Consider the following 18,755-nt stretch of genomic DNA (forward strand, 5'->3'; position numbering starts at 1 on the left):
ACGCCTCCCAGGCCCAACAGATCAGATGTTTGGAATTTGAGGCAGCATGATGGCATCATTTTACATGCTATCAGCCGGCAGATGTACAAAAGACGCCGATAATGTGGTGGAGATTATGAGAGGCGGCCATCTCCAGCAAAGGCCTGCAAGGTCATTCTTCCATGAGGGTAAAGTGAAAAAAGCAGCTACATGGATCAGAGTTCATGACTCACCTCCTTAAGAGCCGAGGTAGGCCAAAAAAATAAATAAATAAATAACCTGCAAAGATATAAATATACAAGCAATCTATTGCTACCTCTACTACACCTATTTAGCAAGATGAGGCAGATGTTGACAGGGTAACGGGACCAAATGGGGCTTCAGTGCTGCTGGTCATGTGCTGGTCCTAAAATGGTCCGACCAGCAAAGGACCAGCATCCCAGCTTCAAAACATACCTATCCAGCATATGCTGTTTTTTTCAACAATACTGGTAATAAATCAATATATTTGAATGATTTCTGAGGGATCATATGACTCTGAAAACTGAAGTAACAACAGCTGATAAAAATTCTGATTTGCATCACTGAATTAAATGAAATATATTTTAAAGGATATTAATTATGTATTATATATGTATACAGGTCCTTCTCAAAAAATTAGCATATTGTGATAAAGTTCATTATTTTCTGTAATGTACTGATAAACATTAGACTTTCATATATTTTAGATTCATTACAACACAACTGAAGTAGTTCAAGCCTTTTGTTTTAATATTGATGATTTTGGCATACAGCTCATGAAAACCCAAAATTCCTATCTCAAAAAATTAGCATATCATGAAAAGGTTCTCTAAACGAGCTATTAACCTAATCATCTGAATCAACTAATTAACTCTAAACACCTGCAAAAGATTCCTGAGGCTTTTAAAAACTCCCAGCCTGGTTCATTACTCAAAACCGCAATCATGGGTAAGACTGCCGACCTGACTGCTGTCCAGAAGGCCATCATTGACACCCTCAAGCAAGAGGGTAAGACACAGAAAGAAATTTCTGAACGAATAGGCTGTTCCCAGAGTGCTGTATCAAGGCACCTCAGTGGGAAGTCTGTGGGAAGGAAAAAGTGTGGCAGAAAACGCAGCACAACGAGAAGAGGTGACCGGACCCTGAGGAAGATTGTGGAGAAGGACCGATTCCAGACCTTGGGGGACCTGCGGAAGCAGTGGACTGAGTCTGGAGTAGAAACATCCAGAGCCACCGTGTACAGGCGTGTGCAGGAAATGGGCTACAGATGCCGCATTCCCCAGGTCAAGCCACTTTTGAACCAGAAACAGCGGCAGAAGCGCCTGACCTGGGCTACAGAGAAGCAGCACTGGACTGTTGCTCAGTGGTCCAAAGTACTTTTTTCGGATGAAAGCAAATTTTGCATGTCATTCGGAAATCAAGGTGCCAGAGTCTGGAGGAAGACTGGGGAGAGGGAAATGCCAAAATGCCTGAAGTCCAGTGTCAAGTACCCACAGTCAGTGATGCTGGTGTTGGTCCACTGTGTTTTATCAAGGGCAGGGTCAATGCAGCTAGCTATCAGGAGATTTTGGAGCACTTCATGCTTCCATCTGCTGAAAAGCTTTATGGAGATGAAGATTTCATTTTTCAGCACGACCTGGCACCTGCTCACAGTGCCAAAACCACTGGTAAATGGTTTACTGACCATGGTATTACTGTGCTCAATTGGCCTGCCAACTCTCCTGACCTGAACCCCATAGAGAATCTGTGGGATATTGTGAAGAGAAAGTTGAGAGACGCAAGACCCAACACTCTGGATGAGCTTAAGGCCGCTATCGAAGCATCCTGGGCCTCCATAACACCTCAGCAGTGCCACAGGCTGATTGCCTCCATGCCACGCCGCATTGAAGCAGTCATTTCTGCAAAAGGATTCCCGACCAAGTATTGAGTGCATAACTGAACATAATTATTTGAAGGTTGACTTTTTTTTGTATTAAAAACACTTTTCTTTTATTGGTCGAATGAAATATGCTAATTTTTTGAGATGGGAATTTTGGGTTTTCATGAGCTGTATGCCAAAATCATCAATATTAAAACAATAAAAGGCTTGAACTACTTCAGTTGTGTTGTAATGAATCTAAAATATATGAAAGTCTAATGTTTATCAGTACATTACAGAAAATAATGAACTATCACAATATGCTAATTTTTTGAGAAGGACCTGTATAACCTCTGACACGAAGAGTGAAAATTCCTCACATGGCCGCTACCGAACATCCGAGCATAACGAAACAAATACACATTTACGGATCTTCTTCCGTCTGTTCTGCAAAATGTAAACAAATGTAGCCTTTTTTTCTGCAACCGTAAATATTGTGAAAATATCAATATTAATTGTGTCTAGGCAAAGGCATTCCTCCTGGAACTAACGCGGGTTTGGTGGGTGTTCATTTCATACTATGTGACAGCTTATTTAATGAATAAATTACACATTGTATTTAATGTATAAGGTACATGTACAAACCCGATTCCAAAAAAGTTGGGACACTGTACAAATTACGAATTAAAAAGGAATACAATAATTTACAAATCTCATAAACATATTTTATTCACAATAGAATATAGATAACATTTCAAATGCTGAAAGTGAGACATTTTGAAATGTCATGCCAAATATTGGCTCATTTTGGATTTCATGAGAGCTACACATTCCAAAAAAGTTGGGACAGGTAGCAATAAGAGGCCGGAAAAGTTAAATGTACATATAAAGAACAGCTGGAGGACCAATTTGCAACTTATTAGGTCAATTGCCAACATGATTGGGTATAAAAAGAACCTCTCAGAGTGGCAGTGTCTCTCAGAAGTCAAGATGGCAAGAGGATCACCAATTCCCCCAATGCTGCGGCGAAAAATAGTGGAGCAATATCAGAAAGGAGTTTCTCAGAGAAAAATTGCAAAGAGTTTGAAGTTATCATCATCATCTACAGTGCATAATATCATCCAAAGATTCAGAGAATCTGGAACAATCTCTGTGTGTAAGGGTCAAGGCCGGAAAACCATACTGGATGCCCATGATCTTCAGACCCTTAGACGGCACTGCATCACATACAGGAATGCTACTGTAATGGAAATCACAACATGGGCTCAGGAATACTTCCAGAAAACATTGTCGGTGAACACAATCCACCGTGCCATTCGCCGTTGCCGGCTAAAACTCTATAGGTCAAAAAAGAAGCCATATCTAAACATGATCCAGAAGCGCAGGCGTTTTCTTTGGGCCAAGGCTTCTTTAAAATGAACTGTGGTAAAGTGGAAAACTGTTCTGTGGTCAGACGAATCAAAATTTGAAGTTCTTTTTGGAAAATTGGGATGCCATGTCATCCGGTCTAAAGAGGACAAGGACAACCCAAGTTGTTATCAGCACTCAGTTCAGAAGCCTGCATTTCTGATGGTATGGGGTTGCATGAGTGCGTGTGGCATGGGCAGCTTACACATCTGGAAAGGCACCATTTCTAGAACACTATATGCTCCCATCCAGACATTGTCTCTTTCAGGGAAGACCTTGCATTTTCCAACATGACAATGCCAGACTGTATTAGACAAGAATGGGACAACATTCCTATTCCTAAACTTGAGCAACTTGTCTCCTCAGTCCCCAGACGTTTGCAGACCGTTATAAAAAGAAGAGGGGATGCCACACAGTGGTAAACATGGCCTTGTCCCAACTTTTTTGAGATGTGTTGATGCCATGAAATTTAAAATAAACTTATTTTTCCCTTAAAATTATACATTTTCTCAGTTTAAACATTTGATATGTCATTATGTTGTATTCTGAATAAAATATTGAAATTTGAAACTTCCACATCATTGCATTCTGTTTTTATTCCCAATTTGTACAGTGTCCCAACTTTTATGGAATCGGGTTTGTACAACAAACTGGTAAAGTGGTATCGTGTACTGTAATCGAATCTATACCCGTGGAACCGACAGCACACGTGGTGGTCATCTAATAAAGATCTTCATAGCTAGCAAACCATAGCCTTTGCAGATTTGCTTTCAACTGACTGTAGATCCAAAGCCACGTCTTCAACGTTCTTTTCTGTTACAACTCTGAGAACCGCTTCAGACGACTCAGAGCGTGCAGCAGGGAACTGAACGAATCATTCAAACTGATTCACGAACCGATTCACTGGTTTGCTAACTGGTTTGATCAAGCCTTCGAACAGAATTGACTCAAAAGAATGAATCATTCACGAACGGCCATCGCTCATTGCCCAGAAAAAAAGTAGATTGCGCGTTTGGAATAAATTAAAGAATTTTTAACTTGTATTGCATTAAGATAAAGTAACGAGAGGAGCGTTGCCCACAGTAACGAAGTAAAAGTAAATTTTTTTTTACTAAAAATGTACTTGAGTAAGAGTAAAATTACCCGTTTTTAAATATACTCAAAGTATTAGTTACCCAAAAAATATACTCAAGTAAATGTAACTCCTTACTATGATTATTATATTATGATTTTTAAACATAATATATTAATTTGTTACATAATTTAATGAATCATTACTGAATAAGATTAATTTCTTCCAAAAAAATAAAAAGATAACAAGTCAGCCTAAAGCACTTACATTGACATTTTAGAAGGACAAATTATTGATTTAGCTTGACTGAAATTGAAGTGCATGTAAACTTTTTTTTCCTTGCGTCATGCGCTTGCGTCACATTCCAAGCCCTGCGGGTTTGTTTAAACATACGTCACGCAGACCTCACGAGGGAACAGAGGATCATCGCTTTTCTAGCATCACTGCACCACCTGCTGAAGGACAGTTCGGCGACCTCTGAGCAGAGGCTGGAGGATGCACGTGGATGCTGAAAATTCACTTGAAATCAGCAGTGAGCACTGGTGTCGCTCGACGGCGAAACTGCACAGCTGCTGCCTCTAAACGGATAATTAACATTCCACTCACGAGACTCTCTTTCCCCCTGCAGTCACCTCCCTCTTTGTTTCCTTCGTTTCCTTCACCACCGTCTATCCGCTACACTGTTTGCCTCCATGCACAAAGGGTTAACCCAAATCCATTTACCCAGCTTTATCCCTCCTATATAGGAGTTTTAGAGAACCAGACCCCTTTATGACCTCTCTCTCCCCTTCACCAGGAGAAAAAGGTATGTAGTTCTCTCTCTCCATCTCTGACTGCCGCAGCAAATGAAACGGTGCTGTAGAGTGACGCAGGACAGCAGTATTTAAAACTACTAACACAGGAAAATACTATTTCCCCCTTCCTTCCTAAAGTGCCTTAGATTTAAGCTCTGTAAAGAAAAAATGTTTTAGAAAAAAGAAAAAATGGTTGCAAATGGGGCTCCGGACTGTGACCAAACGGATTGCTAAATAACTGTTGTTAACTTAAAATCTAGTCACCACTGGCAACAGTCAGGAAGCCTAAATGTAAAGTTCCAGCCAGTCAAAAATGTCTAAAAAAAATTAATCGTTAAATTTGCTTGTGAATTAGCAGTTTGAATTAGAATTGCTCAATGAATCACTCAGAGCTTTTACTCCATTCATAACTTATTTCTTAGTCGTCCAATTCAAACCAGGAACCGTTACTATAATACATACTTAGATTAAATAGTTAACTTAAAAAGGAAAAAACAAACAACCATTCATAATACAGCTTTGCTATATTTTCTTTTTTTTATTATGATTGGTTATTTAACCAATATTAAGACATATTTAATAATATGAAGTCCAATTTTAAGGTTGAATCAACAGTAAGGGAAACTTTCTTTGGGTGACAAAAACCAAGTCATTTGGCTCCTAAAGTTTTATATACACATTTATTTTTTTTGCCATCTGAAGCCCAGCTTCTACAAAAGCATCTTATTCATATCCCTTAATATCATCATCCCTTAGATGTATCCTTAGCAACTTTGCCACCCACGCAGAAGTACTGTGGAGAGTTTAATTTTGCATGACCCATCCGTTTAGGCACCCCTCACAGGTTATGCAACAGGCACACACTCACCTGGTTGCATTACCGCAGGGTATTAGTCAGAGCCGCGAGAACATTCGCTCCTCCAATCCCCATTCGGCTGATGGGGGCTCTGCTGCACCATGTAGCACTAGCACTACCCGTTTCACCTCATCGTGACTAAGCAGCTATTTAGCTTTTGAGCACACACCTCAACAAGACCAGTGCAGACAGTAATATGAAGGTTACACATGTGCACAGTGTAAACAGAGTGTGCCGGCCCGGAGCCAAAAATTAAACTCTCTTAAGGGTACTTATGATGAAGTGTTTTGGTTAGTTTAGTCACGGTGAACTGCTACTTGCACACTAGCTGAAAGAGTCTTAACAACTGCCCAATGTGTGAAACACTGAGTGAAGCAATAAGGAAGTGCCTAGTGATCTATTCTTGTGAGCAAAGAGACGTGTCGGTACATGACGCAATATAGAGAGCAAGGGGCACTCCTGATAATCCCTATTCAGATGAATTCACATGGGAACTCTAAAGGTTAACCAAATTACAAAGTACATGACTTTTACAGTCGTCCACTTTCAAATTCAATATTGATGACTCATCTTGCATTATACAAACCATTGCCTAATAATAAAAAACAAAAAAAACTCTGAAATGAGACTGTTCCCTCCCCCTAAATCATAAACCCCTCCTACCTTTGACTAGAAATAGTGGCAAATAGCCTTATATTAGATTTCAGATCATTAGATTTCTATTTAAAGAATCTCGTATCATGGTATAATGATAAGAACTGTTTGTTAAGCAGCAAATCAGAATATTAGAATGATTTCTGAAGGATCGTGTGACACTGAAGACTGGAGTAATGGCTGCTGAAAATTCAGCTTTACCATTACAGATAAAATGCATTTTAAAACAAAACAGATTTTACATTTTAATATTTAAAAATATTAGTTTTTACTGTATGTTTTATCAAATAAACACAGACTTGGTGAGAATAAGAGATGTATTTCTAAGTCTAATATGTACCTCCTCAACTTCCTGTTTTAATAGGAAATACGTTGGTAACAGAAAATTGTGAAATTTACATACCACATAAGTCACAAAGGAAATAAAAGAAAAGGAAACACAAAAATGCAACATTAGCTCTTATTTCCCAAGCAATACAAAGTGACGCCAGTCATTAATTTCAGAAAAAAGAATTTGTGGAAATTAGTTGAAAATTAACTTGACAAAGCAATTAGTTAATTCAGTGTTTTCTTGAAGTGCCAGCAGAGCTCGAATTGGTACTCTCTAGGAAGTCTTTACTGCAAAACCCATGAAACATGACCTCTCCAGAGGCAACCGTGTGATCGCACACAAAGGTTCAGAGAGAGTGTCACTGTAAGCCTAAACCACTGGGAAACCAACCTGTTCACACAGCGGCCGAACCATATGGATGATGGCACTGGCTGCTTTACACCTGTTGCTATTTAGTTCCCGCTGCTGCGAAGACTTCACCGTTCACCTAGGCTGAATTTAACATTGAAAATAGTCACTTAGTTGAAATTCTTACCAGCAACTTCCACAATGTCCCCGGGTACGATGTCCCTGGCTTTGATCCTCTGTACAGTCTTCCTGTCCTGGCGATAGACCTTGCCCATCTCAGGCTCATACTCCTTGAGGGCCTCAATGGCATTTTCTGCATTTCTCTCCTGCAAGCATAACGTGAATGGAAATTAGACATTTTCATATTTCTGGGACATCCTAGTAGGCATAAGAAAGCATAAGAACTTGTAAATAACAGGGGTTTTCAAACTAGGGTAAAGGGGGTCCACAGAAACATTCAGAGAAAAATATATAATGTAAAATATTATTTTTACTCAGCAAAGACTTGCTAAAATGAGCAAAAGTGACAGAAATCTTTTGTAACTTTCAAATAAATGCTGTTCTTTTGAATCAAAGAATCCTGAAAAAATGTATCGCGGTTTCCACAAAAAATAAGCAGCTCAACTATTTACAACATAGATAAGAAATGTTTCTGGAGCGTAAATTCAGCATATTTGAATGATTTCTGAAGGATCATGATGTCACCCAGATTAAATGAATAAGGAAAAAATATTTTTATTAAAATGTTCTCACACACTGATAGGGTTCCTCACAAACTGGATCATCGTATTTAGAGGTCTATTACATTATAAAGTTTGAAAAAGCATGGTCAATAATTATATATCCAAATATATATCCAAAATATTTTAAATTGTGTTCCAAAGACGAACAAAGCTTTTACGGGTTTGGAACGACATCGGGTAAGTGATTAATGACAAAATTTTCATTTTGGGGTGGAGGAACCCTTTAAGGCGACCTTATGCTTTCAGCACAATTAATCCCTAGGGACACAATTACTAATAGAAGCAGCCTGCTTGGCAGAGCATATCGCAGTGGACTTCCTGTGGTTTCTATTGCATGATGGGAACACAAAGTCTTATGTCCAACAAACAAAACTAGCATGCCTAAGGGCGAAAAATCAGTTTCAAGGTCCAGACCCGGACAAATAAAGGGGGAAGGGTTGTGGTCACCAAGACATTTAAGGCAATAGGCTATATATACACACGCCACAAAAGGCAGATCAGTATCGCTTCTCAACAGAAAACTAATAAGCAACTTTTTCACAAAAAATACTGACATTACTACTTGCTGAGTTTCAAGTCAGGCAACACTAAAATCATTCTAACCACAGTGATGAGCATCAGTGATAAAATTCCCATAGCTAATAAGTATACAGAAATGACTCCTGTGCATCATGTTAATGATGAGAAATAAAGCAGAGAGGTCGGAAAGGCAGATAGAGTCACACGATTTGGCCCATGAAGCCTCGCGATTCTCATTTCACAGTTAAAATGAGCAGAACTGAAAGGAGGAAGGCCAATCTAACTCTGTAAGAACACTTTTGATTCAGACATCAATGAAGAAGCAGAGCACGCTGCCTCAAAAACACACTCCTTTCAAGCATGGAGTCTTTCCAACAGAACGTGCTCTGCCAATTTAGATTTAGGTTAAAGCCATTGCCAAAACACATTAAAATCAGTTAAATAATTCATGAAATGAATTTCATTCATATAATAAGTACTCTAAGTCCATGTGGCAAGGAAATAAACCACTAAAGGAGAATATTTTGTTTACAGTGCTAAAAATAATTGACAAAAATAAACAATGAACTGTATCGTTCAAAAGTGAGGGGTTAGTAGGATTTATTTGCAATCTTTTTCCACAATTCTTAGAAAACAACAGCATTTATTTAAAATGGTTTATTTAAAGACATCAGTGGTTCAACCGTAATTTTACAAAGCTACAAGAATTACAAAAATAACAACTTTATTCAACAATTCTTCTGTTCCTCATCCCGTCTCAGTGGTGCGCCACCATTGTGGAGAGAGTATCACAACGCATGCGCTCGCTTCCGGTTCATGTAAATAACACATGCGCGTGCAGACGCATGCGTCATGATATTCTCTCCACAATGGCATGAAATTATGTTTGAACGTTAATTTTTGGGTCAACTATCCCTTTAAAATACTAACTTTTTTTACATTTTCCTACTGAACCATTTAATGCATCCTTGTTGAGTACAAGTATTAATTTAAAAAAAAAAAAAAAAAAACTTGCCGACCACAAACGTTTGAATAGTAGTGCTTCAAATCAGACTCAGTTCTTTGCTGCAGATGTTTAATGGGCCTGTAATTCTACCAGAGCACGTGCATGGACTGGTGCTCTCTGAAATGAAGTTTGCCCTGGGCTAGCAACTGCTGCTCTCCTCTCTGATTGAAAAAGTGGCCATAGAGACCAGAGGATAATATGCTCTCTGGCATCTCACATCACACCTGCCATTAGGGAAGCAATCCACCAAAGAACTGTGAGGGGAACACTTGTAGGTCATCTGTGAGGCAAAACTGTATGAACAGCAACTCAGGAAACGGCTAAAATGATGAGCCTAGTTTTACTTTCCTTGTGAACATTTCCTACTAAAAGCTGGAGCAGGAAACATTGGACAAATTGTCCCTTTTGTTTAAAACCTACCATTAGACCGGTAGGGAGATTATTATTGCTCGTTAATAATGGATTTATTTGGTCAAAAATACAGGGAAAAAAAACAAAAACAGAATATCTGAATTTAAAATAACTGTTTAAGTGATCAAAAGTGTTCAAAATGGAAAAAGGTGACAGTAAAGGTATTTATAAATAATGTTACAAAAGACTTCCATTTAATACTTTTATTCAGCACCAGGACTAAGAATACACTATCGCACATAGATGACCTCAAAGCTACCAGACATGGACTATAAGGCTCTAAAGCCTCTTTTTTGCACTCTTTAAAGCGTCCTTTCCATTTATATACACAAATATTATCTGTAAAACTCCAGCCCAAGGCATTCAACACTGTGTTGCTGCTGTGCCCTTTGAGGAGATCATTTGAAAAAGTATAAAACTACTAGGAGGGGAGACAAGGCTGAGGATTCTCGGGGCAGTCTGGGTAATGAATGGTGACTAAAATAAAATGACAGAAATCTGGGACATGAGTTTCAGGGCCGCTGAGAGGTGCTGGAGAAAATAGGGTCTTGGCTCTACGCTGATTCCACTGGGACAGCAGGGCTATCTTTAGAAAAGGGCAGGGAATAAATGGCCACATGTTTTCATTTTCATAACAAGGCTAACTACACTGTACAAGAAAATCTACATTCACAATATAAAAGTGTCTAAAACAATCTTGAAAGCCCGGACACATGTGAGCTCTATCAGTGAAAAATCCGAGGTTTGGAAGACAGTAAAGCTTTAAATCCCATTATATAGTCTATAACAACAAATGCTATCCAATTATACTTGTACCAAGGCTGCATTTATTTAATCAAAAATACAGTCAAAACAGTAATATTGTGGAATAATATTAGAATTTAAAATCAGTTTTCCTTTTTAATATATTTATAATTAAATTATTTTATGATGGCAAAGCTGAATATATTGCTCAAGAAATATTATTATTATTGTCAATGACAAAAGTTGGAAATTGTGATTTTTTTCCAGTACTCTCTGATGAATAGAAAGTTTAAAATATATATATTTATTTGAAATAGAAGTCTTTTGTAACATTATTTATAAATACCTTTACTGTCACTTTTTGATCACTTAAACTTACTGACCCCAAACTTTAAATGGTAATTTATGATCATCTCTCATGCAACAAATTACTCAAATATTGTTCATAAACATCTAGCAGAGCACGTCAATATGCAAAAAACAGGATTTAGCGATTATATGGGACATTACTTGTCCAATTACATGTCCTTAGCAGACTCAAAGCAGTTTAAATGAGACCGTCAAAATCAAAACACTCCTTTGACCGGTGCAAAGTTTGTAACCTTACAGCTATTGCTGTATTTGCACTCAGTGTTCATTTTATACTTTTTCTGAAAATAAGGCATAGCTCAAGAAAAAGTGGTCCGAACTTACCTGCCAGACTCCTACAATGGCGTTGGCTATAAGAATAAGTAATATTACAAAAGGCTCCACAAATGCTGTAATGGTCTCCTCTCCCTCTTCAAACCAGGCCAGTGCCTAAAAAAAAAAAAAAAAACATTTTTAAATCAGGATTTCACATTTATATTTCCTTCATGCTTCTGAGGAAGTTCGCCAAATACCCACACATTGCCAAATGACTGAAAAAAAACAAGCAGTCTTCCAGGGAGGACACCATATAAACCTTTTAGTGCATCATGTTTTTACATTTTTTTGTAACTCAAGCATGTCTCTCTATATCATGAGGCTTGGCAGGAGTTGTGGCTTTATGCCATGTGTCAAAACAGACTGCCGTCAGCAACTTATCAAGCATGACTATATTTCATTCATGCCACTTCTAGGCAGTATAAGTGAGACAAAGCACTTAACGAGTCAGCTATGTGAATTTACAGACATGCTGACACTGTCCACACAAGGCCCAGTGAATGCTGAAGCACTATGTAATATGATCCAAATTAAGACAGACCAGCTTTCATCAATCTAGACTCTAAGGGCATACCTGGGCCACAGAAGAAGTCTCACTGGTCAATTCGAGAATGTAATGGCAAAATCTAATACTCCGGTATGAACAATAGTATCTTCATAAACACCAATACACAAACAGAAGCAATGTGCAGTCAGTGCATGAAACCAAAGTGAGTCTTTTAACACCAACCCACATATTATAGTGAGGCAAAAAGCTTAGCATTCCCTATGCAGTCTCTGGAATATTGTTTCTGTAACGTCCTGTTTTATCTTCCAGAGGATACTCTAGGACAAGCTTGAGTCATGTTCGATTAAATCCCTGACATTGTATGAGAGGTTTCCTTTGCATATCTTGGTCATCATTTCGATGATACATTGCATCCCTAAGCTAGTTCACAATGACAAACTGTTCTTTATCAATTTGTCTAATTATAGACATGCGTCTGGTAACATCCTCTACCCCAATTTATCTCAACGAACAGCATGGATCTATAAAGCAATATACAAACATTTGCATAATACATTGTATAACATTAATATTATATGCATATACTACTATTAAAAGTTTGGGGATAGGTTGTTTTTATTACTTTTAAAAGTTGAAGTGAAAATTAAACTTTTTCAAGCAAGGATGTTCGTGTCCACAAGAAAATATTAAGCTGCACAACTATTTTTAACATTATAATGCGACACTGAAGAGTGGAGTATTGGCAGCAGAAAATTCAGCTTTATCACAGGAATAAATTAAATTTTAAAATATATTAAAACAGATAGTTGTTTTAAATTGTAATAATATTTGATATATCATATTACAGTCTTTGCTGTATATTTGATCAAATAAATGCAGCCTTGGTGGGAGCAAGACTGTTCTCAAAAACAAAACAAAAAGCTTACCAACCCCAAACTTTTCAACAACAATGTATACATATTTTTATAAAACAATTAAAATATTTTATTTTGAATAATACATTTGTTGTAATGTTTTAAAATATAATTACGGTTTTATAATTATATATACTGAGATGTGGCAACACGTTTTGTCTTTATAGAACTATAAGCCATACTACAGATGTAATATTTTTAACAGCAACATTATCAAACTCATACCAAAATACATAAGTTAAATGTTATTTCTGGCAAAAATGATGACTTCTGAATCACTTTTTACTTCACTTGAATGTCACTTCACAAAGCACAATAACTTTTCCAAAATTCAATCCATTAAATGAGATGCCACTCAGAATCATTCAACTGACTTCAATTACAAAAGGTTCTCGTGGAAATAGCTGTGGTTGTAAATTCCAGTTGCTGTGCTTAGTCCTGATTGGATACACTGTGCTGATTTAATAACACCCTTGCCTTGTGGGAATAACAAAGGTGAGTGTAACAGCAAGTTAATGCATCTCTATGATAGGTTAGTGAGGGCAAGTATAACACGTTTGGACCATGTTTAGACTTGTATTTGGCTAAGTGTAAATGGGGCTTAAGAGAGATCTCAAACAATACACCGATTCTGGGGGAAAGACCGATTCTGGGGGAACAACTTTCCTGTTACCAGTAACACTTGTGCAATGTCACAACACTGGACACCAGATGTGAAGATGAGAAACGAGCAGTCAGTACCAAAAGCGAATGAATGTAAGAAACATCGCGCACCCCCCCCCCCCCCTCTTTCCATATATTTGTCATGTAAACAAGCATACTGTAATAATAATAATCTTCAATGTTGATACAACAAACAGTGATTTTTCAGCACACCCACAGGTCCAAACACAGGAAGTGGATGAAGTTGGTTTAACACAGTAACCTAACCTCCGGGGCAGAGTATTTTACACCATGTTCTCAGTGAGAGCACTCTAAGCCCTCTTAGATCTGCACCATGCTTCCCATTCCAGCGGTGAAACATTATCTGGAAAAGACAAGTGTTAAAGACTCCAGACAGCATAAATGAACCACTGAGTGAACCGCTGTACATCATCACCTTGTAGCCTGATGACAGCATTTTGTAACATGATCAAAATATCATGAAGAGCATTTATGATGCACTCAGATACATTTCAGCATGGTATGTATCCTCATTACCCACTGCGTCGCAGTTTTTAACGTCACGTAGTGATTAAATATTAAATTTCTTAACGAACCAAACAAAGTTCTGTTTGGTTAAGATGTGCACCTCACCATTATTTGTATGCTATATGAAATTTTATATAACAGTGTTGGTCTGTTTTAGAACGTCATTTTTAGAAGCAGTGGAAAACCTGGAGTGAAACTGGAGCTGAGTAATGACAGAACACAGGGAGAGGAATTCTCTGTAAGTCCATTCCTCTAACATATGTGGTTCCAGATCATTTTTTAGTTTTCACGTTGCTTGGTGACAGCCAAAGCTTGATGCACAATGACAAAGTTGAATCCAATCAAATCTACCCTAATTTAACCTAAACCAAAAAAAAATGATATGGAAAGCTAAACAGGTACTGTATTCAAATTAACACTGTACTTACAAAAGATATGCAAGCTGCCAAGAGAAGAATCCTCACTAAAAGATCCTCAAATTGCTCCACCACCAATTCCCACAGTGATTTTCCTAAAGACAAAAGCATGTGAATACATGATAATAAAGCCCAAGGCGTGAAACGCATAAAAGGCGGCGTTAAAAAAAAAATGCATGACAAAAGATTACCCTCTTCCGCAGGCAATTCTGTGGGACAGCCAAAGATTCACAGCATGGGGATATAAAAAAAAAAAATTGTAACATTAGATCCTTAAAGTTCAAGTACAGTAAAATTTTCTGCATCATTCAGGCTTCACAGCAAAAGACAACTGAGATTTTAACTTTACAGGGGAAAAAAATGAAATACGTAACAAAACAGGTTGTTTATATTTTAAACAAATTTTTGTCCAAATCTGTAAAATAAAAATCCTCGCTGGTGGCGAGTAGCAGTGACGTCACGCGCCTTCATTTCGGACACATGCCGGCTGATGAAATGAATCTCGCCGCACGTGCCTAACAATACTCTTACCCTAGATGAACATTGCGAAGTCAAATAAACCTCTTTGCTTTCTATTGCACTGCCGATCCCAGTCTCCTCTGTTAGCATTAGCCGGGCCACGTTCGCTCACTCACCGTTCGGTCCCCATTTCTCCCGCTGACGCTTCACTTGCTCCAGGCCGAGCCCCGTGCTCTCGTTCACGGCGAAAAAGCTGTAAACTTCCTCCACGGTTTTCGTGTGTGCGTTCTCCATCGTGGACGGACGGACACGCTGATTATGAACGGACTCGCAACCCCCCACAAACGGGCTTCTTCAAAGCCTTCAGTCCTGACTCCCAAGACCTTCGGACCCACGAACAACTAGATCCAAAAACAACCGTAGTGACCTCAGATAAACAGTACACGATAAAAAGCCGATGTTAACTTTTTAGTTCGGGCGTTTAATGAGAAGAAAAGTTACAAACCCGGTCTAATTCAAGCGAAAATTACACAACGCGCATCGTAAACTCGCTGGTTGTTCTCGGTTTTTAAGTTTTTTCGATGTCTGCTGGTAGTCCTGGGTAACCAAACGAAGCCGTTAACTAGTCGACTAGATCTATCCTTGACTCATTCCCGGTGTCCGCAGCTCTAGCACCATCAGCACCAATCGCGTGTCTCCGCTGTGCCGCTTGCGCTGTCCGCATGTGGAATGCTCTCATTGGCTGCGCGGACTCCGGAAATCCCGTTCCTTCCTTTGACTTTTCTTCGTCACGTCAGTGTGGATCAGCTGACCCTCTTGGCCGACGTCACTCCAGATCAAGAAGAAGGGTCTAGTGTCTTAAAAGAGACTTTGGTGTAGCATATAAGTGTCCCTGATGGTGTTTATTCATGCTAGTGATTGAATTTTTGAACACATTTACCAAAAAGTAGTGAACATACACCCAGAGCAGTGGGCAGCCCGGGGAGCAGTTGGGGGTTCGGTGCCTTGCTCAAGGGTCTCACCTCAGTCGTGGTATTGAGGCAGTAGAGAGTGATTGGTTATTCACTCCCCTCACCTGAATTGTATCTTTTTCCTGGATTATTTTAATGGTGAGAATGTTCAATAGCTTTTGTATACATAATGCCTTGCTAAATATTAACTAAAGTACACACAATAAACCCTAGGTTGTTTGTTGTTCTGTGTGTGTGTGTGTGTGTGTGTGTGTGTGTGTGTATATCGCGATTAATCGCATAAAAAATAAAAGTGTACAGTGTGTATTTATTATTATATATATATATATATAAATACACACACATGCATGTATATATTTAAGAAAAATATGTTTATAACATAATATAAATTATATTAATATAAATATATACATGTAAGTTTTTCTAAATAGATACTGTATGTGTGTGTCTTTATATACACACAATAAATATACACAGTATACACACACACATATATATATATATATATATATACAATATATACAAAAACTTTTATTTAGGATGCGATAAACCACAATTAATTTTTGCCCAGCACTTTATATATATATGTATGTATGTATATATATATATATATATATATATATATATATATATATATATATATATATACAGTCATGGCCAAAAATATTGGCACCCTTGATCAGAGAAGGCTGTGAAAATTAATTTGTATTGTTAATCCTTTTGATCTTTTATTTAAAAAAAATTCACAAAAATCTAACCATTCATTGGATAATAAGAATTTAAAATGGGGGAAAATATCATTATGAAACAAATGTTTCTCAAATACATGTTGGCCACAGTTATTAGCACCCCTAGAAATTCTTATGAGTAAATATCTCTGAAGTATATTCCCATTCATATTCACAATTTTGAGCACTCCAGGGTGATTATGAACATGAAATTATCCAGCTTTAAGAAAATAGCTAGAGCAGTGAAAATTGCTATTTACACCTTCAGGGCAATAATTAAGAATTTCCAATCAACATAAAATGTTACGAAACTGCCTGGAAGAGGACATGTGTCTATATCGTCCTAATGCACGGTGAGAAGGAGAGCTTGAGTGGCTAAAGACTCTCCAAGGACCACAGCTGGAGAATTGTCAAACAGCACCTATCACCACATGTTGTTTGGGAGGGTTTCAAGAAAAACTCCAGCATATTCAGTTATCAGACACGACTGGAACTTCAAATGGGACTGGCTTCTATGGTCAGATGAAACTAAAGAATTAGCTTTTTAGCAGCAAACATTCAAGATGGGTTTGGTGAACACAGGGGTAAAAAGTACTCCATGTGTAAAATGAAATATACTGCTGTATTTGTGATGTTGTGGGCCTATATTTCTGCTGGAGGTCCTGGACATCTTGTTTAGACACATGGCATCATGGATTCTATCAAATACCAACAGATAAAAAATCAATAAGTGACTGATTCTATTAGAAATCTTATAATGGGCCATGTTTGGATCTTCCAACCGTACAATAATCCAAACACAAACCTCAAAAACAACACAAAAATGGGTCACTGGGCACAAAACCAAGCTTCTGAAGAGAAGAAGCACCAACATGGAACTGGAAATCTGAAGGGTCTGGAGTGATTCTGGATGAAGGAATGGTCTCTGATCTCTTGTCAGGTGTTCTCTAACCTCATCAGGCATTATAGGAGAACATTTAGAGCTGTTAAACTGGCAAATGGAGGTTTCAAAAAGTACTGAATAAAAGAGTGCCGTTAATTGTGGCCAATAATGTGTATTAGAAAAAAAAAAACATTTATTTCATAATGGTATTTCCCCCATTTTTAATTCTTATTATCCAATGAAAGGTTAGATTTTTGTGAATTTTTTAAATAAAAGATCCAAAGGATTAGTAATGAAGATTAATTTTCACAGCCTTCTTTGATCATATTTACCAAGGGTGCCGATATTTGGCCATGACTGTATACATATATAGTACTGTACATGCACTACAAACATCCTCATGCTTTGCAGGTTTATCTTGTGCTCTAGTTCAAATATAGGTGTTTACTGACAAGCTTCTTTTTTCTCTAAACCCATTCCTAATTAAAAAGATAATTTATCTTAGATGTCTGACTGGTTAAAGGTAGTTATGCGGCCAAACATTTAAATATTTATTTTTTAGATTGGTGTAGAAAGCAAGCTTCATTTTCTAGGGCTTTGGGTTGCACACTGCTTTTCACCGTTACCCAGGCATCATTTGGAGAAAAGCTTATAACTTGAATATACAAGATAAGGCCACTCACTGCACACTGTCTCGCTGATGAAAAGGAGGAATGAAACAACATCATAAGATTAACTTGGACCCGGGGTCTGCAGCTGTTTTGCAACATTACAGGCTCAGATAAAAAGATATGAAACTGCTAAATTAGTTTTGCTAAAGCTGGGTTGTCATGGAGATATGACATGGTGCTTTCCATGTTGCTTGTTTATAAGTCAATCTCATAGTCAAATGTCATTCTTTCCAGTATTATTTGGAAGATAAAGTTGCAAGAAATCTTGACTAATTAATTCCGGTTCTGAAAGTTGTTTAGAACACTTATAGATGAATGCAAAAAAATTTAATAAAAAATACATTACTGTACACTGACGTCCCTGTGGTTCCATAAAAGTTGATTTGGCTCATGGAAACAGAAATGTCCAAAAAAGGCAATCAGTATTATCTTTCAACTCAGGGGTCTCTGACAGCTGCAGTAAAAGGTGATTTTCCCTGACTGACACTATCTTGCATATCTTGACACCATTACCTCAAATTAGCCTGTTCTGTACTGGTTTATTCTAGATGAAATGCTGAGGGCTGAGATGGTGGTCCAGATATGCT

General features: G+C 37.8%; 1 protein-coding gene across 4 annotated transcripts in view; it reads right to left on the bottom strand.

Moving 5' to 3' along the window:
* LOC306862488 (sarcoplasmic/endoplasmic reticulum calcium ATPase 2-like) overlaps positions 1-15,659 on the bottom strand; it is a 33,174-nt gene extending 17,515 nt beyond the window's left edge. Inside the window, exons 1-6 of one of the 4 annotated variants that reach the window (XM_079405304.1) lie at positions 15,421-15,544; positions 15,092-15,316; positions 14,648-14,665; positions 14,469-14,551; positions 11,437-11,541; positions 7,508-7,646 (exon numbers count right to left, since the gene is read on the bottom strand). In XM_079405304.1, the coding sequence (XP_079261430.1) occupies positions 7,508-7,646; positions 11,437-11,541; positions 14,469-14,551; positions 14,648-14,665; positions 15,092-15,209 (463 nt within the window). In that variant the 5' untranslated portion in view covers positions 15,210-15,316; positions 15,421-15,544. Of the gene's footprint in view, positions 1-7,507; positions 7,647-11,436; positions 11,542-14,468; positions 14,552-14,647; positions 14,666-15,077 lie in introns of all 4 variants that reach the window. The other 3 variants (XM_079405303.1, XM_079405306.1, XM_079405305.1) reach the window with 3 other exon arrangements.
* Between the last annotated feature and the right edge of the window lie 3,096 nt (positions 15,660-18,755).

This window comes from Barbus barbus (genome assembly GCF_936440315.1).
Source record: "Barbus barbus genome assembly, chromosome: 43".
NCBI classification, from domain to species: Eukaryota; Metazoa; Chordata; class Actinopteri; order Cypriniformes; family Cyprinidae; genus Barbus; species Barbus barbus.